General features: G+C 41.8%; 1 protein-coding gene across 1 annotated transcript in view; it reads left to right on the top strand.

The window, feature by feature from the left end:
• MED12L (mediator complex subunit 12L) overlaps nt 1–26,385 on the top strand; it is a 132,698-nt gene that overhangs the window by 1,613 nt on the left and 104,700 nt on the right. The window contains exons 2-12 of the mRNA XM_082767075.1: nt 2,519–2,623; nt 4,446–4,637; nt 5,679–5,838; nt 9,030–9,199; nt 9,937–10,047; nt 10,435–10,704; nt 11,780–11,929; nt 12,487–12,586; nt 13,624–13,760; nt 24,227–24,358; nt 25,507–25,633. Of these exons, the coding sequence (XP_082623201.1) occupies nt 2,519–2,623; nt 4,446–4,637; nt 5,679–5,838; nt 9,030–9,199; nt 9,937–10,047; nt 10,435–10,704; nt 11,780–11,929; nt 12,487–12,586; nt 13,624–13,760; nt 24,227–24,358; nt 25,507–25,633 (1,654 nt within the window). The remainder of the gene's footprint in view (nt 1–2,518; nt 2,624–4,445; nt 4,638–5,678; nt 5,839–9,029; nt 9,200–9,936; nt 10,048–10,434; nt 10,705–11,779; nt 11,930–12,486; nt 12,587–13,623; nt 13,761–24,226; nt 24,359–25,506; nt 25,634–26,385) is intronic.

Below are 26,385 nucleotides of genomic sequence, written 5' to 3'. Positions count from 1 at the left end.
CTGAGTTAAGATCCATTTTGTTCCTTTCATGAGTTCGTGAACTTTTCTCTTCTGAAGGAAAGTCTTGAGGTTAGGCAGAAAAAGAACGTATTGCAAATATGCCTCATTTTGACTGTCAAATTGTGCTAGTGTAGCTCTGTACATTGTCTGCTCGGCTTAGACATCAGAATAAACTGTCCAGTTCCTAGTTTTTCAAAAACGGCTTTCCATTTTTCACCTACTGGCTGCAATAAACAAGCATTATAGGTAATAAGTATTAAGGAGGTGGGAAAACATTTAAGTTGCAGGAGCTCATTTGTTCAAAGCAGATTAATACAGAATTAGACGATCCAGAACACCCAATGATAACGTTGTGTTGGCTCTGCTGGTGTAGCTGTGAGTGCCCTGACCACGCTGTGCTGCCCGGTGCTGCCATCGCCTCCTCGAGCAGGCTTTGCAGGGCTCACGCTGCGGTGTGGGGAGGTAACGTCTGCGGGTTTGGTGTGGGGTCTGACTCCCCGTGGAGCTGACAGTGCTCCGCTCCCGTGAACATCGGTCTGAACTTGTTAGGCTTTGCTTCTCTAAGGGTTGTGCGTGTTGGATTCATAAACGCTCAGCAAAGGAAGTGCTGCAAATATATAAGCAGGTTTTAAGCATTCCACGGGAAACAATTAAAATACTTTCCAAAGGAAATTAATGCAGTTTGGGCTTGGGTGTTCGTTTGGCTCTTTAAACTTCAAAACCATTTGAAGTCTTGATTGGGCTCGCTTGGGGCCCTGCTTGACATTTGGAAAGAAAGCTCGACATCCCTGCAGGAGCGCGGCGGGTCCAGCGCAGATCGCTCGGTGACAGCAGCGTGCCGAGCTCCTCTGCTTCTCGTTAGGAAGGGGCCTGTGGATCGAGCCGAGTGAAAGCGTGCTCAGCCCGCCTGCCTTCAGCGCTGTACAGCTTAGCTGTGCTGGGGTTCCTGCTGCTTCGTCTAGGAAATATTGCCCTCTGCCAGGACAGCTGTGCTCGTGGAAAACAACCCTGAGCCATTAGTGGGGCTGGCGTGAGGCGTAATGAGAACTCCTGTGAACATTCAGCTGAACTTTTATTGTTGATTTGTTTGTATCTCTGCGTGTTGTGTTCACGGGTGGCATGTCTGTTAATTTAATTTGTGGCTGGTGTTTGGTTATGCAACTGTCCTGTGTTCCGTGTTTAAAATTTCTGAACTACGGCTGGAGGCAGGGAGAAATCTGAGCCAGACAAAACCAAAACACTGCTGTGTTTGTGTTGTCAGTCCATCCCCAGCTTGCTTGTACAGTAATGGTAGCTGCAGCAGTACCACACACGGTTCTCAGTTATTTTCAGTGTAGCTATATCTAGACAGATTTCTTCAGAGGAGGAAGAATTTAAAGATAACAGAGCTGGGGTCATCTGTGGAAATGGCTGTAATAGTAACATATATCTCCATCTGTTTGCCATTTACCTTTTATTTATTTGCTTATAATCCCTTTGATCACTTTCATCTCTGCCTTCATCTGTGTTTTCAAGGCTGTCTTGGGGATAGTGTGGGTGGAGGAGTGCTCCAGCACTTCTTGTTGATTTCATTTAAAATTTAGATGAGGCTTGCTAACTTCATAAACCCTAGAGAGCTTAGATTTCTTCTAAATACAGTGCTGTCTCCTGTGTTACTCACAAACTTTGAGAAAATACTGAAAAGCAAAACGCATTGCAAAGCACAAGAGAATAAACTGAATGGAAGTTTCTGGGTCATTATTTTTGGGGAGAAGGCGCCCCAAACCAGTAATCAAATCTTCTAATAAAGTTACTACATTCTTCTTTTTCCTCTTCTTTTATTCTTGTTGTTAGCCCGGTTGCATTTCAGTTGCTCGTTGTTTTCATGGGTCATTTCACAGTCATCTTGGGGACGGTTTTTACATCTCATCTGCTAGAGGTGGTCCACAGGCTGGGCTTGATGCCCTTGGTGGCAGGTGGCTGGTTTGCCACGGGAGTTTTCTGCCTTCTCTTTGGGGAGAGACCAAGGAAGAACCAAAGCAAGCTCTCCGGCCTGTGCAGCTCAGACCCGTGCTCGCTGAGGGCTCCCCCGAGGCCCCACAGGGTGGGACGCGTTCGGCGCTGCGCTTGGCCCCGTGCTGCTGGCTGCCCTGGCACCAAGGCCCTGGTGCTGGCCACGAGTGCAGCTGCGAAGGTGCCTCTGGATAAGCCAGAGATGATTCACTTCCGAGGAGGATGAGCCTTGCTTTCTGCTACCCTTTCTGTGGGCAGCAACCCTCTTCCCGCAAAACAGTTGCCATCCTTATAAAGTTATGGCCTTGAAGTCTGTAGTTAGGAGAACACTTAATGGGAGCCAGAGGATAGGAGAGGCACTGCATTTCCCTTCGCTGGCATCCTGTACGTACAAAGCATTTCAAGGGTTATTCAGGTGTGGTGGACTAGCATACAGATAACACTTCTTTATAAAACATGCTTCTCAGAATGATGCGACTTCAGAAGTTGTCATGTCATTTTTTCATCCCTAAAACACTCTTTGCAGGATGAACTTACTGCAGTGAACGTAAAGCAAGGCTTCAGTAATCAGCCTGCCTTCTCTGGAGATGAGCATGGGTCTGCTAGAAATATCGTCATTAATGCCTCAAAGGTAAGGCCTGGCTTTGTACCTGGAGTATATTTGTGTAGCCTGCTACCAAGCTGGCAATGGTTATACTTGGTTCTCGACTTCTTTGCTTTCCAGTTGGAAGTCTTCATGTTAGAGTTGATTACAGAACTAATATAGGAATGCTGAGCTGTGGTCCTGCTGCCTGGTGTTACCAGTCTTTAGAGGAAGACACACATACTGAGAACAACACATAGCTATTGCACATCATTATAGCAGACACATTATTTTTTGCTCCTGTTCTTTTATTTGCTTCACTTACAAAGCTGTTAGTGACTCTTTCCCTGAAAGTCCCTAGTGTTTACAAACCATTCCCTTGCCTTGGTCTTATGTATGTTTCATCAGACTGTTTTCTATTATATTCTTGGACAGTTTAGTGAAACTTAACCTGGCTCTACTATGTTTTTTTGAGAGTTGAAGATATTTGAGATACAAAAGAACAATGAAAATCACTAAAATATTAGCTATTATCTTCCAAACTGAAAGTTATAACTCTTTAGAAAAAAAAAAAAAAAAAAAAAAGAGTAAGCTATCCAGATTTGTATACTCTCTTTTTTGTTCTGTTGGGAAAACACAAATAAACAATTTTGAATGAGAAATTTATCAAGAAGCTTAACAAATGTTTTCCAACAAAGTGACTCTTAAAATATATGATGTTTTATGGCTTATTGGAATATTTGAATCTACTTATTACAGTGATGCTCTTTTATTTTAGTAGAGCGTAAATCTGAAATGAGAAGTGATACAAGTAAATGACAAGGTTGTTATTGTTGAAATGTTAAAGGTTTTTGTTACATTCTTTGTTTGCTAGAATTGCCACCTGCAGGTACTTTCTGTCTCACATTTCAATTAGTCTTGTTTTGACTATTGAACATAACTGAAAAGTAAAACGAATTCACAAGGAATTGCTTATAGTCTTATAGGTGTTTGGAAGATGTAAGTGTAGAATTACCAAAATAAGTTCAGTGTCTCATTAAAAACTTTTCATAGGTTTTAAAATTACCCAACTATGAATGTATTTATTTGAAAATCAATCACCTGATTCTTACTGACAGGTCTAAAAATTAATTAAAATTTAATTTGTATTATAGTAATTTTGGTATGTAAAGAACCTCACACAGTAAATAATACCTCTTTTGGTCTTTTCTTTTCTTTTTTTTTTTTTTTTTTCTCTGCTGTTTCAGTATTGAAAGTTCTGTGTAAGGGAATCCTACAATGTTTTCCATTCTGAAGGTAGTGAGTGGAAGTGGAGGCATTTTGAATAGAAGTCAGAACACTTACTAGCTTATCCAAATCTTTGAAGTTTTGCCTGCTGTAACTGACAATGCAAAGGCAATTGATGCAGTTCTTGTGGCAGTGTAGTTTGTTCTTATTAGAAGTGAACAACAGCTATATACACTTATTGCATTATAAAATGCTGACACATCTCGAATATGCTGTGTCAGGTCCTAAATCTGAGATACTCAACTCCTGGAGTGATGTGCTTCTGGTGATTTACAGTGAAGTCATTGTAAGTGGTGGCTGCATTTCTGTTGTCTTTGAGGCCTGGTCGTCTTTGGCTTGGTTTTGCTGACCTGCAGCTTTTATAGCAATACTGCAAAAGCATTGCACAGTTACTTTAATATCAGGAATCTCTATCTGCTAGCTGCAGGGCTTTAAAGTGTAACCTTTATTAGGCTGATAGCCTGGACTAGAGTGATGACTGCATCTATTCAGATAAAGATTCTGTGTGCGTTAATGTACAATAGATGCTTGCTAACTGGGTTGTCATGTGTGTTATTTTTCCCTCCCTTTTTTTCCCCACCAGATTGGCGCTTACTTTAGCAGCATATTAGCGGAAAAGCTAAAACTTAACACGTTCCAGGACACAGGAAAGAAGAAACCACAAATAAATGCCAAAGATAACTACTGGCTGGTTACTGCTCGGTCTCAGAGTGCAATTCACAACTGGTTCACAGATTTAGCAGGAAGTAAACCACTGACTATTTTAGCAAAAAAGGTATAAAAATACTTCTTCCCCTGTTTCTTGGATTGTACTGGGGTTGTACTGAATTGGTCTGTAAGGATAAGGCAGTATTCATAAAATGAGTTAAAAGGTTAACTTTCTGAATAAAAGCACCAGAGAGACTTCTTTTGTTATTTATGATTTAAAAACAGAATAACAAAAAGGGGCTTATGGACATACATAAGCGTGTTAAGAGCCCTTTGAAACTAATTGGGTAGACTAGACCTTAGAATGACTACAAAAGAGTGTTACCGAAAATGGTTAGCGGTGCTTTTCTGCATTGATGCGCGTCTGTTCTCCAGGCGCTCTCTTGGAAAGGTTGAATAATCTTGAAGGAGTAATTAGCATTTTTTGTAGGGGGACAGCAAGCGTAATATTTGTGCCTCCACTCCCTTCTGTCTCCACTGGGTGCGAAATGTCTTTTACTCATAAATGTTGCTTTAAAAATACATTCAAAAGTTATGCTACCTTTATGCAGAAAGGCTTAAGGAGTGCTGTGACAGAACAGAGTGGCTTCACTGGGAAGTTTTGTGGGAGCAGCCCTGTTCTCTGCTTGGCACAGACACGTGTTGCAGCTGGCCACCTTCTTTCCCTGGTGCGCTCCATTACCATGGGCTCTGAGCCAGGGGCACCCAGGATACTGACAGCATCTGTGTAAATGAACCCATAACCAAAATCTCAGTACGTGCTTAATTTCCAGAAGTTCTGAGGATCAGCTTGCAGGACTCTTTCTGCACGTTGTATGTCTTTGGTTGTATTGGCAGGATTGTTAGTGGCCCTGTAGGCATCTCAGAGATGGGGAAGAATGCTCCTGGTGTAACCTGGGGAAGGTGTGGGGCGGTACCTTTCTTTTGTTGTGCCTCTTTGTATGTGCCTAAACAAGAGGCTTTGTCAGCTTAGTGGTTTCCCAGGTTGCTGAAGAGATCTGCCACTGTCCAGCTAGTTAGGGTTTGAGGAGAGGGGTCCTGGGCTAACCCGCAGGTGCTAGCTGCTGTTTGGACTGTGTGCTATAACTTGCTTCCTGTTTTATTTCAGGTTCCAATTCTCAGTAAAAAAGAAGATGTTTTTGCTTACTTAGCAAAATATTCTGTGCCACTGCTACGAGCGGCATGGCTGATCAAAATGACATGTGCCTACTATGCTGCTATTTCTGAAGCTAAAATCAAGAAACGCCAGGCCACCGATCCAAATATAGGTAAATAAACAACTTTAATGTCCGAATGAATAGTAACAGCTGAAAGGACCTGCTATTCCCGTTTGTGGCTTTTGTGTTACTGACTGTCTGGAGATGAATCTGTGTAGTGGGAAGGGGAATAAAAAGTCTTTTTAATTGGTTTTGCTTAGAATTGTGTGTCAAAGAGTACAAAAAGCCATGTGGCATAAATACAGCCCTGTTGGCTTGTTCTCCTCCCAGCTGTTTTCTCCTTAAATCTCCATGCACGGTATCTGAGGAGCTGACTGCGCTGTGTCTTAACCACTGATGCCAGTCTCTGTGGGGTTGCCAGGAGTGGCAAAGGCTGTGCTAAGATAAACATTACCAAGGAGCAAACTGAGCTGCTGATTTAGAAAGCCTGGAACAAAATGAATTTGCAAGTGTATGTGTTAAAACATAGGTGGTAATGTATTTATTTTAAGTATTGATGTTAAATGACACTGTCTGGCACCAAGCCAGTAGACCAAACAGTGAGCACCCTTTAGAGATCAACGGTATGGTAACTATTAGTTCTACTCTCAGTTTGTATGCAATAGCTACAGCTCTTCCACTACCTGTTATGAACTTTTTCCTTTTCCTTAAAGCATCTGTGATCAGATGCTGTTTAGCAGCATCTCCATACGGCTGTGAGAAATTTTTACATCGTTCTACTAACTCATTTTGTTTCTTTCACTTCTTGTTTGTTTGTTTTTATTTTTAGGCTTGAAGCATTCATTTTCACTTTGAATTTCTAATTAAAGCCCAAAAAGTGTTTCCTGGCGAGCATCTTACGCCTATTTTTTCATTATAGTTACAGATGTGGGGTCCTTGTGGCATGGTCTTCTGAAGTACTTGCTGAATATGATGTATTTATCCCTTGTTTACCCCCCTATTTATTCCTTGCTTAGTTCTGGGTGGCTGCAGTACTGACAGGCTTCCCTATGAGCATGTTTTGGCTTCCCTTGTGTGATGTTTGTTTCTGACCTTGCCCTGCTTTGGGACAGGAGGGAGTCAGACAGCCTCGTGAATTCGGTCTGGTGCGTGCCTGTAGCTGGGCAGTCCTGTGTGGTGCAGTGGACAGTGAGGCTGATACCTGCCTGTTCTGTTTCTCTCAAGGACTTGGTCTGGAGGATCTTTGTGCAGGCCTGTACCATGTGTCTGGCATGGCCTGTGAGCTGCTGTGCTTTAGGGATAGCCCTGGCTGGCTTGGGTGTATTGGCCTGCAGGTCAGCAAATGGCATTAGGCATGCCCTAAATGCTGTCCTCTTGCCTTTTTTTTTTTTTTTTTTTTTTTTCTTTTTTCCTTAAGTTCTCTTTAACCTCCTAGGTTGTCTTCCTTTTCTGTTGATTCTCATAAGCATTTCTGGGAGTATACCCTAGCAGAAAACTTAACGGGCAGTGAGAGCAGGTTGATTGCTTTCCTAATCCGTTGTGAGTAGCGCTGCTAAGGGTGAGAAAGCAAAGCAAGAAGGTAAGGAAAGCTAGGGTTGCCCACTCCACGGCGGTAGGTTCTAGGTCATCTGGTTTGCTCTGCTCTGAGCTGTAGCTCTTCGCTTCCTGGGAAGGGGACAGGCAGTGGTGTGTGGTGGAGGGGCACACACGAACTGCTCAGGCTCTGCTTTTGGCTGGCCTGATGGTGGCATCTGCTTCACAACGAGAACGGAGAGCCAGTGAAAGTATTGGTGAGTGGAGGGGCCTGTGATTTTATCAGCGAGTATTCTGAGGCAGATTTCCACTGTAACTGTGCCGAAAGTGATGCTGAATATTACGCTGTCTGTCCAAATTCTGTTAGTTTTTTTTTTTGAATTTTGGAAGTAATTTGATGTGTGTTACTGTGTAGTCTTTGACATTCCGCCAAATGTTCTAGATCTGTCCCCTAGGTAACAGAAAGGTGGTTGTGTTGTTTCTAACTCAGTAGCATAGAGATTTTGGTAATTGCTTTGGGAAAATTATTCTTTCATACCATGCCATGAAAACAAGTGTGATACAGTGGATTTGGAATTGTTTTTCCAAAAGTGAGTGAGTGTTTGAGGTAAATCTAGTTAAATAGCTGTATGAAAACACTAAAACCCACTAGCTTCATACAGAAATTTCAGATTTGGTTAGAAAGGCATTCAATGTATATTCTATGGCAGAATATTCAGTTAACAGAACTGCCAGTTATAAATTCAAAGGGGAAAAAAACACAGAAGGAAAGCGCTAGCTGAAATCTGAGGTGGGTAGTAACCAGTAAAAATAGTTGTGTTTGAGCCCTAGTTCCTGTAACTCTGGCAGTGAACAGGCTTAGGTTGTCAAAGCAATTGCATTACGCATTCATGAAAGAGTGTGCTCTTCCAAAATATGCTGCTTGCTGATTACATGCAACTCTGTCAGATGTTTGTGAGATAGTAACAAACACCCTTGGTTGTCCCAGTTATGCTGTTTAGAGTATGCCTCCTTTACAATTCCTATTTTCCCAAAGCTTTCTATGTATGGTCAAGCCATCTACTTTCATTTACTAATTTCTCGCAGTTACACTAAGTATACAATCACTGCTGGAGCATAGAGAAAAGCTGGTGGTTCTGGGTAGGTTTGTGTGTTTGAACAGTACCTACTATCTTAGGTATCACACAGAAAAGCGAATCAGTCTTCATTGCAAACCTCCACACCGTGCAGGTCAGTCTGACCTGAGGAGCTGTCTCTGAACTTCTGCATCCTCATCAGAGGACAAACCCAGAGGAGGTGTCTGTTTCAGTGATTGCAGCAAGAATCGTATATCCCATTGCTGGGGCAAAGTCCTGTCTAGTGTTCTGGTGGCTGTATGTGGAGGGGGAGAGAGGAGGGGAATAAACCTCCATATGGAAGGCAGTAATGAAGGGTATTTATTTGATCTGTTTCAAAGCTGTTTAGTGGTTGAATGCTGAGCTCTGATGAAAGAGACAGGTGATTCCCTGAAGGCATAGCTCGTATCTGTGCTTTTTACGTCACGCTAAGCTAGCAGGCTGCTTGCACGCCTGACACTATATATATGTGCTTTGGGAGCAGCGCAAAGGAGAGGCACATAAAAAAACCATTAACTCACACTGGGGGCTGCATTATGCAACCATGTGTTAATGCTTTGGAGAAATATTTTTCAACATGAATTTGTTTCAATTCTCACTGTGAAAGAAACCTTTTATCATCTGAAGTGTTCTAATTGTGAACTTATGTTGCAGAATGGACTCAAATTATAACCAGATACCTTCGGGAGCAGCTGGCAAAGGTTGCAGAGTTCTACCATGTGACATCCAGCCAAGGCAACGGCTCTGTGGTGATGCCTCAAGAGATGGAACAAGCCTTGAAGCAGTGGGAATATAATGAAAAATTGTCATTTTACATGTTTCAGGTAATACTTTAAGAAGTGAATGGATTTTTTTTTGAGGTCACTATTCTCGGGAAGTTGAATTTTAGATATTACTGGTAGTTTGTGTCATAAGACTTGCATAAATTTTAAATGCTAATTCATTTCAGAGATCTGCTAGCTGAGGAAACTTTGATTTGCTTATCATCCTTGATTGTGATTGCAGCAATGTACTCAATTATTCTCTCTCTTCCTATATTATCCCATCTTTTAAGGCTGTGTTTAATGATTGTGAGTCAGGCTGCGGTCGCTGTAGAGCACAAAGCCTTGGGTGTTTGAGTAGTGACCTGGCTGTTCAGTTCCATGGTGTTCTAGCCCATGCCCACCTTTGCAGTCTGCACGGGCCAGGGAGCTGGGACACCTGGTCCCCAGTCACACAGCCTTCAGCTGAAGACGTGTTGTGGCTTAGTGTAAGCAGAAGTCCTGCTAGACGTTGACCCAAGGTCACCTGAGCTTGAGCAGTGATGGTGGTAGAAGCCTCCAAGGAAGAATGCTGCTTTGTTCCTGGAATAGAAATAACTCTGAATCCTGCTCACGGCCCCTTGTCCATGCGGATGCTGTGATGGTGGTTGGTCCTTGCATGTAAAGTGATGTATGAGCATCCTGGTAGCTGTCATGGGTAATGAGAGTTAAACCAGAAATGAAATTAAACTTGTAATTGCACACCTTCTTGTTTAGTGCTCCCAGTTAACGAGTGATGCGTTTATTTAAAATCCTTTAAGGAAGGAATGCTCGAGAGACATGAGTATTTGACATGGATACTGGATGTTTTGGAAAAAATCAGACCTACTGATGATGATCTTCTTAAGCTGTTGTTGCCGCTAATGTTGCAGGTATATGCATGGTTCAAAGCCGTGTGATTTATTGAATCAATATGAGCATGACTCATTCATGTTAAATGATTGTAATATTTGCGGTGTTAAAATCTATGTAGGGATTTTTACATAAGACATTTGGGGAAATACATTGCATGGTGCATGCTTGGAATATATAAACACCTTTAAACTTTCTAATCCTTCTTAACTTGAATTGATAGGAAGTTTCTTTCTCTGTAGCTGGTCCTGCAGGACAGATGAAATTTTTAGAGACTGAACTACAGATTTGTATTTAGGATACTCCTTTGTAGTCCCTTTTAGTTTATGCATGTTATGTGTTAGATTGTTAATGAAAAATGAGTATGTGGAGTAGTAAACAGTTTTTTTTTTTTTTTTTAATTTCAGTATTCAGAAGAGTTTGTTCAATCAGCTTACCTATCCCGTCGCCTTGCTTACTTTTGTGCCAGACGCCTGTCGTTACTGTTAAGTGATGGTCCTACCCTTGTGGCTGCACATTCCCCTCACATGATAATTGGGCCAAGCAACCCTCCTTTGGCAGCCCCAAGTCCGACCGCGCCTGGTCCTGCGGTGAGCCCGGTACAGCTAGCCTGCTCAGATTTCCTCTCCTGCCCTCAACATTGTCCGCTGGTGTATGGACTCAGTTGTATGCTGCAGGTAGGCAAGTGCTTAGTTGCTCCTTGTTTGTGAGGCTGTAACCATTCAGCTTATTGGAGAACAGTGTGCTTCTGGGTTTGGCAAGGTGCAGTAATTGGGGTCCGGAATGCAGCTGCAGCAGGTATCGTGAGAGGACCGAGTGGGTCTGGAGGGAGCCGGAGGGTGGATCCTCAGCACTGAGGTGTGGTGGAGCCACGCGTGCTGTGTGTCTGTCCGCACCTCTGCCACGAGAGGGAGCAGCTCTGCTGGCAGGAGCGGCCAAGCCTCCGCTCTGCGATGGAGTTTCTGGTTGCAGTGAGGCTCTGTGCAGCTTCTTCTCATCACCGGTGAACCTGCTCATTTATGCCAGACCCAGTTTGTCTTTGCGGAGTGCAGCTGGACAGAAGACCTTTGAGGGTTTCCCTGCTTCCTCCAGCTTGTAGTGGCTGCTTGGTGCCTGTGCAGACTGTTCAGGTTTTGTTGGGGTTACAAGCCATTTGTTGCCTTACTAACTTTTGCAGTTTTTAGGACAGTGGGACAGAAGAAACTTCATTTGTGCTTATTGGTCAGTGATGGTAGGATTGTTAGGAGTAGTTTTTTCCTAAAAAAGGACTTGTGTGATGGTACATTTTGGAGCATTTGTGTGACTGGTGCATTTCAGTTACTTGTGGATTTTAGAATTTTGAGAGACGAATTCATTTTAATTATTTTCTTAAATGTTAGTTTTGCATACGTAGCTTCTTTCTGAAAGCTAAACAGCAAAATGACTCTTTTTCTGAAGCCCATTCGTGTTTCACAGAGGGGATCTGACTGAAAATAACCTTTGGTGATATTATTTGGTGGCATTATAAAAGCAATACAAATGGGAATTGAACATGCATGTATTTAAATACAATTCTTAATAATGGAGAGGGAAAATAACATAGTAATTTAATTTCTTCAAATGGATGTTTTAAAGTGATTGTGCATAGGCTTGTCTTTTGTTTCTTTCACTGTAACAGGCCAAAAATGATTAGAGTCTGATGGACTCTCTTATTACTGGTATTGTTGGTCTTGTCTTTCATGTACTACTTCCATTTTATACTATTGCTTGCAGACTGTAACTCTTTGTTGCCCAAGTGCCTTGGTGTGGAATTATTCCACAAATGAAAATAAGAACATTAATCCAGGCTCACCTCTGGATTTACTTCAAGTTGCTCCATCTAGTTTACCTATGCCAGGTGGAAATTCATCATTTAATCAACAGGTAAGCTTTTTTCATTTTCTGTTTACTAAGATGTATTTTATATCCCAAAAAGTGATTTGCATTCATGAGGACTATACCTAAGTTTAGATATTTCAGTAGTTCTGCTGATGTGCTAGTGTTTGATGACCCAAGTTTCTTCAGTCAGGTACCAATTTTGTGAAAATATCTGGAATTTTATTTACATTCAGATGTTTTTTTTTACTTTAAGATGTAAAATGGCAAATAAGAGGAAGCTTGTCATACCATTTCTGAGATGTGACTTTTCAGACACCTTGAAAGTTAACTTCCATTGGGTTGAATCTAAGGAGCTTACATGAAAAGATATTTTATTGTACAAAATAATTTTAAAATAATGAAAACGTTTTAGCAGAACATACTTTAGTTTGTTGTTCCCAAATGTAGGAAGTGCTGGGGAACGCTATAGGGTACCTTGCTCCTGGTGAGAAACCTGTCACCAACAGGTTTCTTCTTCAAACTTTTCACTTCAAACTTGAAGCGAAAATTGAGACTTCCTATGACCAGCTAATTAGCAACTACCTTTTTTTTTTTTAAATCAGGTTCGGGCAAAGATTTATGAAGTAGAACAGCAGATAAAACAAAGAGGTCGTGCTGTGGAGGTGCGGTGGTCTTTTGACAAGTGCCAAGAATCGACTGCAGGTAAGACAAGTCAAAATGAAGTAAATGTTGGGAGTCTTAGCGTTTGCATCTGTTCTCCTTCTTTGAGTGTAAACCTGGTGCACTATGCTTAATTCCAGTAATAGAGTTGACAGATGGATGTAATGTAATAGCCAGCCAGCGTTTCTCCACAGAGTCCTCAGGTTTTGTACTTGCAATATAACATTAATATGGAAGTGTTGGGTAAAAACTAAAAAATCAGGTTTGGGCTTGGGTACCTGCAGCTCCTGGATTACCTAGGTAAGAAATGTGTCTGAAAGAGCTTGTTTGCAGGTTAGGTAGGGTTATGTAGGACAGAGATTCTTGCTTGAAATACGTATGTAAAACATGCAAAATTAGAAAATATACATTTACTCTTTGAAGCTTGTACTTGAGCTTTCTTTTCCATGACAAAAAAAATATCTGTAGAAATCAGGCTATCGAGAGTACGAGCAGCTACCTAACAGTGAGATAAACATCAAATAAAGATTTGTATGGGCTTTTAGGCTGCTCTCTGTTTCTGGTCATTCTGTGCTTAGAGAACTTTTGTGTAGTGGTGCTATTCTTAGTGTAGGGGATTTGTTTGTTCAACTTGCTCATCTGTTGATCAACAGATGCTACCATCCATATGTGTGTTAGGGAAGTCTCAGCCTAAACTTATCAGTGGTCATTCTCACAGATGATTTGAGGTCCTCTGAACTTCAGTGTGGTACTGTGGCTCAGACTTGCCTTTTGCAACTGAATTGCTTGTGATTTAAACCATTAGGAGTCCAGTGTGTCAGCTTCTTCCTCTACTAGAGGACGGCAGCAACATAAGTGGTTACAGGTAAACCTGCCAGCAGTAGTGATGTGGCCCTCCACTGCAGTCACCAAGAAATGGATTCCATGGTGGTGGCAAGTGGATGGTCCCTGCTTCTGCTGACTCATACAGGATCCTGTGCTGTCCTGCTGCTTATGATGGTTGTGACTGATAATGTCTTAAATCCTACAGCATCTTCCTTTTTAAACTTTTTTTTTCCTCCTCTAACTCCTATATCTAGGGGTGACCATCAGCCGAGTTTTGCACACCTTAGAAGTGTTGGATCGACATTGTTTTGACAGATCAGATTCCAGCAATTCAATGGAGACTCTTTATCATAAAATTTTCTGGGCAAACCAGAATAAAGATAACCAAGAGGTAATGACCACTCTTCTCACTGTGTAATCTGTAGACAGAGAATTTTATTTTTACTTCTGAGAATCGTTTGTGTGTGTTTTTAAGTATAGACTTGATACAAAAGCTTTGTGTTTTCTTTTTTCTTTTTTTAATTATTATTCAACATTTGGTTTATTAGGACTAAGTAGTTGTTTGCTGTTATAAATTCTTCAGTGCAATATACTGTAAAACTCATTTAGGAGAATACATGTTTTTTTGGATCATCTTTTGGGTCGTGAATTAAGTATTTTTTCTTTCTTTTTTTTTTTTTTTTTTTTTTTTTTACACTTTTACATCTATTGTAGAAAGTTTTATATTAATGGCTTATTAAATATATTAAAACATTCTAAAATCATGTACTTTTTTTTTTGATATTGTTACCTGTGCTACTAAAGCCATTTTCAGAGATCATAAAAATCATTATCAAAAGTCTTCAACATTTTGCTTTTTTTTTTTTTTTTTTTTTTTTTTCCATGATGCAGATGACAGCATCATTGGGCCCATGTGGTGTAATGTCAGACTCCTGAGCTTTCTTGGAGGGTGTTTGGGGAAAAGAATAACCGGCTTTAGCAATACACTTATGAAGTAAAATTTCAAAGTGGAAAATAGTAGTGAATCTGTCATAGCTGCTTATGTTAATGTTGTAAAAACATTTTTTGCAAAGTTGTTTTTCAAATTTACCTTTTTTTTCTTTATAACTTCATGTTCTTAGTGATTGATAATCATAATGCAAGGCCCTATATTGCACAGAAACACTGCACAGTAATAGTCACTCAGTCTTATAATGACTTTTGCAACAAACAAACAGAGTATGTTGGTGGGGAGATGAGATCTCTTTGGAAATATTTCCAGACAGATATACCTGCCAACCAACTCTGCATGTGAAGCTCAGAACTGGTAGGTAGGAATGAAAGACTTGCCAGTCGGCTTTATATTTCAAGCACGTTACTATGATCATGACAGGAAAAAATACAGCTGTCTCATGCCAGCAACAATGTTTGTGTTTTGAATCATCTGGGACAAGCCTTTTTTGACTGCAGAGTTCCTACATTTTCAAGTTTAGTCTTATGCAGTCCAGTTTAAAGCGCTAGAAATCTTTAGAGTTATGTGGTACTTGCAGCGTTATGCATCTCATATAGCTGTGAAATTGGTATGTACACAGATATGTTATAATGTTAGCTTCTCTAACGTGTTATGTAATATACATTTCATCATAACTCATGTTAAAAAATTGGCTTCAATTTGAAATATATTAATTGTATTGACATAGTAATTGCTAAAAATTTTTGCATAGCTCAGATTAAATCCTGGTTCTTTCAAGCTTTTGTTCCACTTTCATGTGGAAGAAATGATAACTTGCATGGTTTCTGTATTGATTTTTTTTTATCCCTTAGTCAGTTCATGCCCTGGTAAGATTTGTCCTGTGCTCTTGAAATGAAAATTGGTGTTCAATAGACTGTGTTCTGGCACTCCTTCCAACTGTTGAATTCCAGCTTCTGTCCTCCTACAGAGGTCTGTTGTGTTGGACAGCTGGTATTCAGAACAGCAGGATGAAGATTACCACTCTGTGCATTTTGAAGTACTTTATGCCTTTTGAGAGGCAGGTGATTAGATGGATTGTAGCCTTTCAGGGGCCTAAGACAAATACAGCAAGCATCTGCAAAGGTAAAATTTAAGGGTGGTGAGGAAATAGATAATGGAGAGCTGTTATATCAGACAGATGAAGTTGCTGGAAGTTCATAACACTGATGCTTGGATGCAGTCAGGATTTTTAACACACATTTTTTTTTTTTTTTTTAATGGATAGGGTTTCATATGTTTTAAGTGCTAGCTTTTTGTTTGCATCTGTTTTGGGGGTCAGCTGATGTAGTTCCGTGCTGTTGCCCTCCTACATTTGTTTTTATATCTTTTTTTTTTTTTTTCCCCTTCTTCCTACATTTCAGAAGGTTTTTCTAACTTCCAGCTACAATTGTATTTACAAACCATTTTTTTGTGTTTCAAGAGGCAGTGTTGGTAGTGAGTGTTCTGAAAGCAAGGTAATTATTCTGTTCTGTTCTTGTTGCGGGTTGTCTGCTATTATTATGTTTGTTATGTGGTACTTCATGACCTGAGGTCGGGTTGCCTTGAAAATACCTCTGTTTTGGCTCCTGAACAGCTATCTTAAAGATGTGTTCCCTGCCTCTGGTACCAAACATCTTTATCAAGGTCTGTCTAGCTAATTTGCAGGGCTGCCTATCTTCTAATGGCATAATACTTTTACTCTGAGATGGAGAACAATGAGTAGTAAGAGAAGCATTGTCATACAAAAGTGATGTACCCATGTTTGCACAGTTGTCATGGGATATTGTAGGGAAAGCAGACAAAAAGGGTTTTAATGTATTTCTGAGAGAAGAAAACCTAACCTTGAAAGTTTCAGTTGTACCTTACTGGGTTTGGGGCTGGTATGAAACTAAACATTTAGATAATCTATAGCTTCTAAAGTCCCCTGGAGTTTTCAAGACTGTTGTTGCTTGCCTCAGGCTTAACTTTTGGCAGCCAAATGAGGTTGCCTCATGTTGCTGAATATCTGATGCTGTACTTGCTGTGTATTTTCACATTGGAGCTTTTACCATTACGTTCATGTTTATTAGTTTTGTTGTTAGCTGCTTACCTCGTGGGCAGACTGAGTGCCCGTGGCCAGCCAAGCCCTACCCGATGTTTCTGAGGCTCGCCTGCTTTCTCCAACAGGCTGCGAAGCCGCTAGATGGCAGCTTGATGTCCCGCGGGCCTGGGACCTGGCTCACGCTCTGCAAGTTGAAGCACATAAGGATGTTCCCACATGAAATGCTGTTTGTCTTTTTTTGTCTCTCTATTTCTTTCCCACTTAATAAATTTAGGATGTTTTTCCTAGGCAGAAAAGGTCATAAGTTAAGAGGTCTTGTATGTTCTGATTTCAGATGATAACTTGTGTAAGCCCGCGAGGACTTCTGTTTTGTGAATAAGACAGCTATCTCAGGGATGTCTGCCTGCTGACGTAATTATCTAAAGCACAACATAGTTTGAAGGACAGCTATCTACTATCCCCCGTTGTGATGTGGGAATGTGTTTGGAACTTATTTCCTGTCTGTTTTTTCCTGTCGGATTGCTAAATTTTCTTGTGAAGATTGCAAGTGATGCCAGTGCTTGCATGTATCAGTGGTGCTCTCAAGTACTGGAGCAGAAGGAAGGTGACTGCTGCTACAAAGTGCTTAGGTTCTGAGTGGGTCTAAACACACACAAACGTACTCCAGATGCTGCTTTTATATGTGCTGCTGATTTCTTTGGAATCATTTTAATATACAGTTGATTGCTTCCAAGTGTTGGAGTAAAAGAAGACTTGGGGGAAGCGGCTGGAGCGAAGGAGGGTAGGTGGGTGTAGATTAGCTGCAAGGCCACGTGTCCTAGGCCCTGGAGGAGTAAGGATTGCTTTGCATCCCATGGGGAGATGCGGAGGAATGATGGTGAAGGATAGAACCTGCTAACACTGGTGATGGGGCCGAGAGACCAAAATGGAGAAAGAATACGGTGTGAGGGGCTGAGCTGTGGCTGTACATTGAGTTTGAGTGGGACAAATGGGACAGAGATGGCATACATTGAACAAAGCTCAGACTTCGAGCATCGTGCAGCAGATGGTGAAGGTGGCACACTGAAGCTATGTGAGATGTGATGTTAAATCCACGTTTTGACCGGACCTGGGACAAACCGTCCATTCTTGACCGTCTTGAGAGAGGCCACAGCAGTGATAGAAGAATCTAGTGCTTCTCCAGTGACTTGATGCTGCATTATTAAGTGGACTTGAAATAGGAGATAAGAATTACGTTGCAGTGTCTTGCAGACTGTCCCTGTGATCTAAGAATGATGGTCCTTGGATAATCACATATGAGTAGCTTGGTTTGAACCTTAACTATAGATCCCAGCCTGGGTTTGCTCTTACGGGAGGATTTCTTACTGGTGCAGGGTGATCACCAGGCTCTGTGTGCAGACCAGGAAGCGGTGCAGACATCTGTGAGATGTTCAGCTTTTTATTCATGAAGTTCCAACTGATAAAACTTTTGCTGTGAATGTTTGGCAGCCAATAAAAGTAAAATTTCACAATTAGTATGGTAAGAACGATATTACATTGTGAACATAGTGAGTACAAAAGTACTCAAAAGACTACAAAACAAAAGTAGTACATACAAAAGATACTGACTTGCACAGAGTTTCTCAGTAGATTAAGCTGGGTAGGCGGATGTGAAATCTAGAAATCTGTGACATGGCATAAGGCAGTAAATTCACTTTCATTTTGATGGTATTGTAGAAAAACATACTGGTCTTAATTATAGCCATGAGTGTTTTCCATCTGACATCTCCTCGACGCAGAATATCTCTTGTGCATTGGGGATTAGCCCTGAGGATGTTACTGTGCGGGTATCATTATGTAAAATCCTGAAGCTTCATCGATATTTGTGCTCTTGGATTGATTTTAAAGTTCAGGTCTCTGAAATCATATTTAGGTCTTGTGTTGTCTGCAACAGTCTGACTGCATAAAGTCCAACTGAATTCTTATGATGCCAAGAGTTTTTTTCATTTTAGAGTGAAAAACTCATGCTTTTAATCTTGGTTCTCACGAATGTGCTTGCTACAAACGCGGAGTTAATATTTGCCTTTCTGAGATCACTTTGCTGGAAATTAAACAAACAAACAAAAAAAAAACCAATACACCACCCCCTGTGTCTGTGGGAAAGGAGGTCTAACGATGCTGTTTTAGTGTGGTAAGCTAGAATTTAACAGTTTGATGCTGCCTGGGGGACCTGAATCTGAGTATGTTGGGATGCGTGACGGGTAAGAGAAACAGGATGAGCGAAATAAAATGAATTGAAATGAATTTGTAGAATCAGAATCTGTTTCCACAAACACTGAGAAAATAGAGGATGTTCTGAGCAGTCTTGCAGTGTTTTTAATAATGCAGTTAGCGTTAGTTCAGTTGCTTGAATTGCTTGGTTATCTATAACTTGTCTGTGCAGGTGTTTTCACCCTTCATTATTTCAGAAAATTCAACATAATATTCCTGCTCACTTAGGTATGAAGGGAGTTAGTACAAAACTTGCCTGAGAGGGAAAAAAAAATTCTGTGACATAAATAAGTGGCATAGTCCTTAAGAACAGTTTGTTTTTTCTTTTTACCTGACAACTACAGCGAAGTAGAGGAAGAGACCGGGGGAATGAGCGTGAGGAGCTGCCTGCCCGCGAGGGGTGAAGGGGTGCTGCGGACAGCTGGGTGCCCCGCAGGGAGCTCGGCTCCTTCAGTAAGGTGGTGGTCCGGGATTTGCAGGTTAGAAAGGCAGGCTGCAGTAATAAATGTTGCCATATTGTTCCCCTTCTTTTCCTCTTTTGATTTAAAAACAGCCTCCTGGAAACCATTTATTGTCTTCTTAGAAAGCAAACTTGGAGTTTAAAAATACTGGTCTTTTTTCGTGGAGGAGTTAATTTGAAAATGCAAACTGGAATTGTGAGTCCAAATTCATTATGTAGACTTGAATAAAAAAAAAAAAGCTGGTTAGTGTTATTAAATGATAATTCTAGTACATTTGAAACAGAAATGCTCATTTCGAAACTGAACTGTATTGCCCAAAGAGGCACTCAGGTTTGTTGTTTTGTTAACCTTTTTCATGATTCAAAGACACTGGCTTCATTGGACACGGACCTGACTTGCAAAAAGCATTTGCTTAGATCTGTGGAAAGATTTGTTTGAAGACATTTTCAAGATGTTTTGAAAATAATAGGAATATCCTTAGGAATATCCTTTGTACATACGTACATACATAAGTGTATATCTGTACACAATATACAGTGTTATCTCACCCATATCCTCCTCAGGCACCTCTGAGGCCAGGAGAGCCGGTCTGCTACAAGCTGTAGCTTCCTTCCAGCACGAGGTGGGGTGCTGTGCCCGGTGGCAGGGCAGTGCCGTCCCGCGGTGCGGCGGGCGCTTCCCGTAAGGGGCTCCCAGCGCGGTGGCGCGGCGCTGCCTGCGTGACATCTCGGAGGAGCGGTTACGACAGACGACGCTGGCATTTCCCAGCGGCAGTGAGTCACGCACCTGCTCCCCTTCTTGAGGGGTTTAAAAGAAGCGAGAGGGGATGGGGGTTTCCTCCTGCTTAGCGATTTGAGCTAGTTAGGGGATGCTACGTCATACTTTCTGCCTCCGTCACAAAAAAAATTTTGCAGTCTGAGTACTCGGCGGTGGTCTTAGCTTGAGCAAAAGTCAAACTTCATTTTTAGTAGCAACTTTTGAGTTAATAGAAAAAGCAGGGGCTAGTGGGAAAAGAGCTCTGAGTTATAAAAAGCAGTTTTAATAATACTTCTGGCTCTCTATCTCCAAGTGTATCAGAAACAACCATGTTTAATCCTTTCAGTGCTTCCCTTTATTAATAGTTGTGTTTCTTTTCCCTTTTTTTTTTTTTTTAAACAAGTAACTCTGCTCATCTTCGCCCACCTTCTGCTCTACGTATAAACTGGTGGAGGTGAGACCTTTTGGTTTTCTTTGAAAAGGCTTGACTAACGACTTTCAGAAAGTTGCAGCTATTTTAAGCCATAACTATAAGACCCAGAATAGCTAAACAACGAATTTGTGAGTGAGATGTTTTCCACCACACAGCTTCTATGTGCCTAAAACAGTAGGTACGGTTCTCGGGAACTGACATTTGCAGCAATAAAAAGGCTCCCGGAGTACAGGTGTTGCTTTAAGGCCTCTCATGCGGACTTCTGTTGGGCAAGTTGCCACGGTTGTGAGCGAGGTGCCTAAACTTGTTGAAATCGTGCTTGGAAGGTGCGTGCTGCCACACGTAGTTAATCTCTGCTGTCTGATGCCACCTTGCAGTGTTTTTGTCTCACTAGGAATGGTGAGAGGTTTGGGAATTTTGAAGAAAGGGCCTTGTCTGTGGGAGAGTTCCCTCCTGCGGCTCAGAGATCCAGGTCTCACCTGCCCACATCTGTTCTGTGCCCTGTCACATCTTGAGTCCTCCCTACAAAAAAATGTAGTCACCGAGCAACATGTGACCTGATCTCACTGCTTTCCTGCCCCTGAAGCTTTAAGGGTGCAAGTGTGATCTCACTGCTGCTCTTTAAGACAATAGTTTGAGCCCTCCTGAAATGTGGTCTGCGCTTTTCCAGGCTGGAACATCTGCAGATACAAAGTCCCAAATTAGATGAATCCAGAAGCTGGTTGTTATTAAGAGGTGTTATTCACTTGCATTCTTGTCGTGTAAGTAAACATTTATAGCATCAGAGGGGAGGAAATCATGAGGTAAGCTATCGCGAGGCAGCATCAGGAGGAAGGAAGCCGAGCAGTGAAGCTGCCGCACAGGGGGCAGGAAGCGAGAGCTCCCCATGCGTGCTCAGCAGCATCACAGGCTGCTGCGGCCCCGGCTCCTGGGAGCAGCAAACCACGGGCTGCGCTCAGCAGAGCAGCGGGTGCCCAGCACAGGAGTTTCCAGCACTGGACGTTCCAGCACTTCCCTTTTTGATGCAGCTGAGCTGAGGGCTGCTTAGGAAAGTCTCGCCTCTGCCTGTGTGTGAGAGGCTTGCTTACTGTGAGGTTTCCTGGATAATTCTTTACATTGCAGGGACTTGATACAGCCGTAAAATACATTTGTTATTTTCATTGTAAAGCAGATAGAAGTGTTTGATGGTTAGACACTTCAACATTACTTTTCTCAGCTGCTGCACTTGTCCCATGTTGCAAGAGCTTGATGTGTGTGAGTAGTTCTGGTGATGGTATATTGACAAAACAAAGTCTGATGGGGTTGAAATAGTTACGTGTACTCAGATAGCCTTTTTTTTATTGCTGAACATGTCAGTTCCTGAGAACCAAACCTACTGTTTTTAGGTGCTTAAAAGTTGTGTGGTTGAAATTCTTAGATGGATAAACATCTCCATGTGTTCTCTGTGTACATGAAACTGGAGAATTCGCACTGTGATTTTTTAACGTGAATAATCAGTTCTAGCCATCTGACCTGTCAGCCATCTCTGAAAACGGAGTTCTGCTTTTTACAGGCACAGAATTAGGGATTCTTTTTTATATTCCTGCGCTAGTAAATATCAGTGTTAGCTGATGACTCACTTAGAAACCGAATGAATTGACTGTACTTTCTGAACTGTAGGGCTGTCTGCCTCTTGTTGTTTGGGAAATAAATCAGTTTGTCACTTGAAACAGGTCAGTCCTTCAGCAAAATCTGACGTTCAGGTAGAACAGACAAAGAATTAATCTGTACTTAATTTGTGTAGACCTCAATGCTATCATGACCAGAGTAATTTCACACTATTTTCTTGTGAAGTGCACAAACATCCATCCATTATTAATTTCTTTTAATATAACTTTAATACAGACTCATTGCAGTATTATGCAGAAGTAAGAGTTCGTAGCATTTCTTGAAAAAATTGAAGTATCTTCCAGCTTTACCATGGGCTTAGCTGTAAGCGAGCTGCTCCCTCGTGCAGTGGGAGCGGTCAGCTCACCGAGCACCAGCCCTGGTGGCTTCGCCTTGCAGCACTAAATGCTGCTGAGTGCAGCAGTGAGGTTAGCTGGGCAACAGACTGGCTCTCCTGGCTCACTGACAGTGTCTGAGGGAAATACTGATGTGTGCACGCAGGTATGTGTGCTTTAGTGCTGTGTGCTGGCAGTGTTTGTGCTGCGTGTTTTCCTTGGAGGAACAGCACCCTTGTTTCTCTCGAAGGGTAAATAACTGCTGGCTTTCCACTCCTAGGATTTGACGTTTCACCAAAGAACTCAAGTCATTTTTTTAGGCCAGAACAAAAACGTGTAAGATCACTGCCGTAGCCGTTTTACCTTCAACAGAACCCTGTGTAAGCCTCCCTTTGGAGTCTCTTGTCCCCTTCTCTGTTGCCCCAGCCCAGGGAGCTCAGACCTGCAGCATTTGTGCCCCTACCCCATTGCCTCAGCTCTTGAAGGCTTTCCTGGCCTACTTTTCTGAACAGATTTGGTCCTAGGAGCATCACCTGTTCCTCACTCAAGAAAATAAGCTTCTTTGTCATTTCCAAGTGCAGTCCCCTGTAAGGAAGGAAGGGGGAGGAAGGAGGCAGGTCCTGTACTGCCCTCCTTGGGGTGCCACAAGCCTCAGGGAACGGGCAGCCCTTGCAGGTGGTGTCTGCTTGGGGCACAGATGCACTTCTTTGTTGGCGGTGTGCTTTCTGTTGTTGGCAGAAAGGGAAAGAAGCCAGTGTGGAGATCAGACCTTTTGAAAATGCACAGTGTCCATACTTCGGTTGTCAGCCAACTGCATCTAGCCACAGCAGAGGTGGCATTGCTGCGTGGCTTCGCTCGGGTTGGAGAGAAGCATTCCCCTTCTGCCCTCCATTGCCCATGCCCTTGTCATTTAGTGTCTCCTGTTGGGCCATTGAAATGCATTTCAGGAAATGTGTGTGTATGATGTGTGTACATGTATCCATGTGTACCCCACTTGTGTTTTGGCATATTATTGCATTTTTGTGTTTTTGAGGAGCAAGATTGCAAAGCTTTGGAGCAGTAACTTTCATGCTTGGGAGCCTGTAATTCTTAATTGCTATATAAAAAGTTTCTACTTTCTGGGGAAGCTACATTTAGCCTTTCTAATACTTATCTGTAAAGGTAGTTTCCACTAATCCTGGAGGAGGGGAGAAATCACATCTATTTATTTTGCAGGTCTTACTTGTGTTCGATGTTCAGATATAGTAGCGAGGTTGGGCAGGAGTGAGGAAGTTCAGCAGATCCAGTTCGGTAGCACACTAGAAAAATATTTCGAAAATGTAGGTAGTTAGTGCAAACAGGGATTTGATAAACATGCAAAAGATACAAACATAATGTATAGCATAGCTCTTACTTGGTAAGGGGGGATTTTCTAAAGACTGTTCTTAAAAGGCCTGTTAGGCATGTACGGGTCAGAAGTAAGTTGAGCTTTTTGGTTGGGAGTTTTTTGACCTTGGTTATTTGATCCTCACACCTCCGGAGTTGGTGGGTTTGGTTTTGTTTTGTCTTGGTATGAGTCGGTGGTGTGCTATTCATGGTCTGGAAGTGGAGGAGGTTTGGAAGAATTGTTATAAAGAACACAAATTCTGTGTGGTTATTTTGGTTGAGAGGCTTTGTGGGATATGCTTTTCCTATTTTACCCTTTACTGTTTTGTGAAGTAACACTATGATAAAAGACAGTTTTGATTTGAGTAGCAGCAGTGTGAAAATTGGAACTTCCCTCTTCTTCTGCTCCCTCTGCTTCTAGGTTATGTTTAATTAGAAAATATGAATGAAACAACCTTCTGCATCCATTAGTAGTAAAGAAAAAAAACAGCAGCTTTTTCCCTCCCTCAGAACACCCCTTGCTGAAAGCTGCTTGCTCATAAATAAGCCTGTTGGATGTGTAGGTGAAATGGTTTTCTTTTTGTTCTTGCACTGAACAGGTAGCCCCAAACGACGAAGCTGTGGTAACTCTACTCTGTGAATGGGCTGTAAGCTGTAAAAGGTCTGGTAAGCACAGGGCCATGGCTGTAGCCAAACTCCTGGAGAAGAGACAAGCAGAAATTGAAGCAGAAGTAAGTTCTTTCTACTTCTAGAATAGCATAAGCAGTGTGCTTAAAAAGAAAGATATTTCTAAAGAAAAATCACTTTAATCTCTACTCTTTTCAATACAAAGTAAGTTTGATTGCATTTGGAACACTGGAGATGTTGTTATCATTTACAGTTTTTATATTCTAGATAAAATGAAAAAGCTGTCTACTTAGGTAAGAAATTACAGCCTGAGAGTGGTTTTATGCCTCTTTGTTTGAACTGTTTTACTTCTGTGAGCTACTTGTCCAAATAAATGGATGCCACTGTACCTGGAGTTCCTTGAAAAGTGGGGCATGCATCTCCCCTGCACACAGGTGGGTGCGTGCCTGCTTGGAGGACTTGAGGATGGCTCCAAAACAAAGACCATTTTGAGGCAAAACTTGAGTGTAATTTTCATCTTGCGTTCTGTAGAACTGCATTCATTGTCAGGGGAAATGATAATAGTTTCACTGGAGAGGCAAAACACGACAGTGGTGTCTTTGATGTAAGCAGTTATCTGTCTGTAGTGGTCCTGTTGCAGCTTGCAGGAGCTGACGATGCTTCCCTGACGTTCCAGCCCTGCACTTCAGCGTGCACGGGGCGCTGTGTCAGCCACAGCCTTGCTGCAGGTCCCTGGGCTGTCAGCACCCCGCAGCCCTGCACGGAGCAGCCTCTGCAGCCAGGCTGTGCGAGGCTTTCGCATCGTCCTCGCCTCACCACAAACCACTGCGGGGGGAAGGGAGTTGGCGTGCTGCTGCTGCCTCCCACCCCGGCACACGCGGCCGAGGTGTTCGCCCTGCCTGTTGCTACGCTTCTTGTCACTGACACAAACGAGAGGAGTTACCTTTTGTCTTCACTTTGGTCAAGGAAGTTCTGGATCTTAATTTGTTGTTGTTCTTATATGAAATTGTGCCATTGCAGGTGATGGTACGTGTGAGAGGTATTCCTTTTCAATAAGTAATCCAAAGTGAATAAAACACTTCAGTAATAACCTAACTGGGGTAATGGGAGAAAAGTGTCATTCTAGAGCAAGTCTGCATTTTATGGAGAGGTAGGAAGCAATCCCACATACACCTGCCTCACTTGCAAATTGTGGGAACACCGGCTGTGTTTGTGTGTGGATACATGCTGTTTTATGTATTTAACTGTGCAGAGATGTGGTGAATCTGAAGTCCTAGATGAAAAGGAATCTCTGTCTTCAGCCTCCTTGACAGGTTCCAGTCTTCCCGTTTTTCAGAATGTCCTGCTGAGGTTTTTAGACACACAGGCTCCCTCATTATGTGAGTATTAACTAACTCGTATTCCAAAGTGGGTCAGAAATGACTGTCTGCTCTCTGGCTGCTGAAGTCACTGTTTTGTTGTAGCAGGTGTTTCGCAGTTTCTGTGATGACCAGCTTGATTTTCTTATGTATTTATTTTTGGAATTTCTTACCTTGTTATAGGATTTTTCTGTGATTTTTTTTTTTTTTTTTTTCCTCCACGAAAGTAAATTTGGAAGAAACAATGTTTATTTCTGTTTAGGCTGTAAAAGATTTAGGGAAATTACTTACACTACATGCATAATTAAGACCAAACACTTGCCTCTTTTTGACAAATCCACCTTCAAAGTGACTGACTTGAATGTTGTGCACAAGTGTTGAAACCAAAAGCTGTTAGGTGGCAAATAGGTGGGCTGAAAAAAAAAAAGAATCTTTGTCCATTGTAGGTTGCTCTAAGAAATGTATCGGTGTAATAAAACTGTCTGATATTGTACCTCGTGTTTCTGGTACTTGTTAATGTTTTTATTTTTATTTTTTGGTGCTCTTAAATTGAGGGGGATTTTAAGTAGTTTGAAACATGATATTGAGAACTCTCAACATCCGAAAAAGGAGAAAATTCTTAAAAATCTGTTACAGACTCTGGAGTATTGGTGTTGCTCTATTTTCGTGTCATTGGTGACCCAAGTTTTACAAAACCATCCAAACTATTTGTGTTATTTAGACTTGTGTTTCTGATTTCCTTGTTTCAAATATGGTATCATCTTTCTTCACAT

The sequence above is a fragment of the Aythya marila genome, assembly GCF_965140915.1.
Source record: "Aythya marila genome assembly, chromosome: 9".
Classification (NCBI taxonomy): domain Eukaryota; kingdom Metazoa; phylum Chordata; class Aves; order Anseriformes; family Anatidae; genus Aythya; species Aythya marila.
Note: the sequence above shows the minus strand (reverse complement) of the source record. Positions and strands in the feature narration are given on the sequence as shown.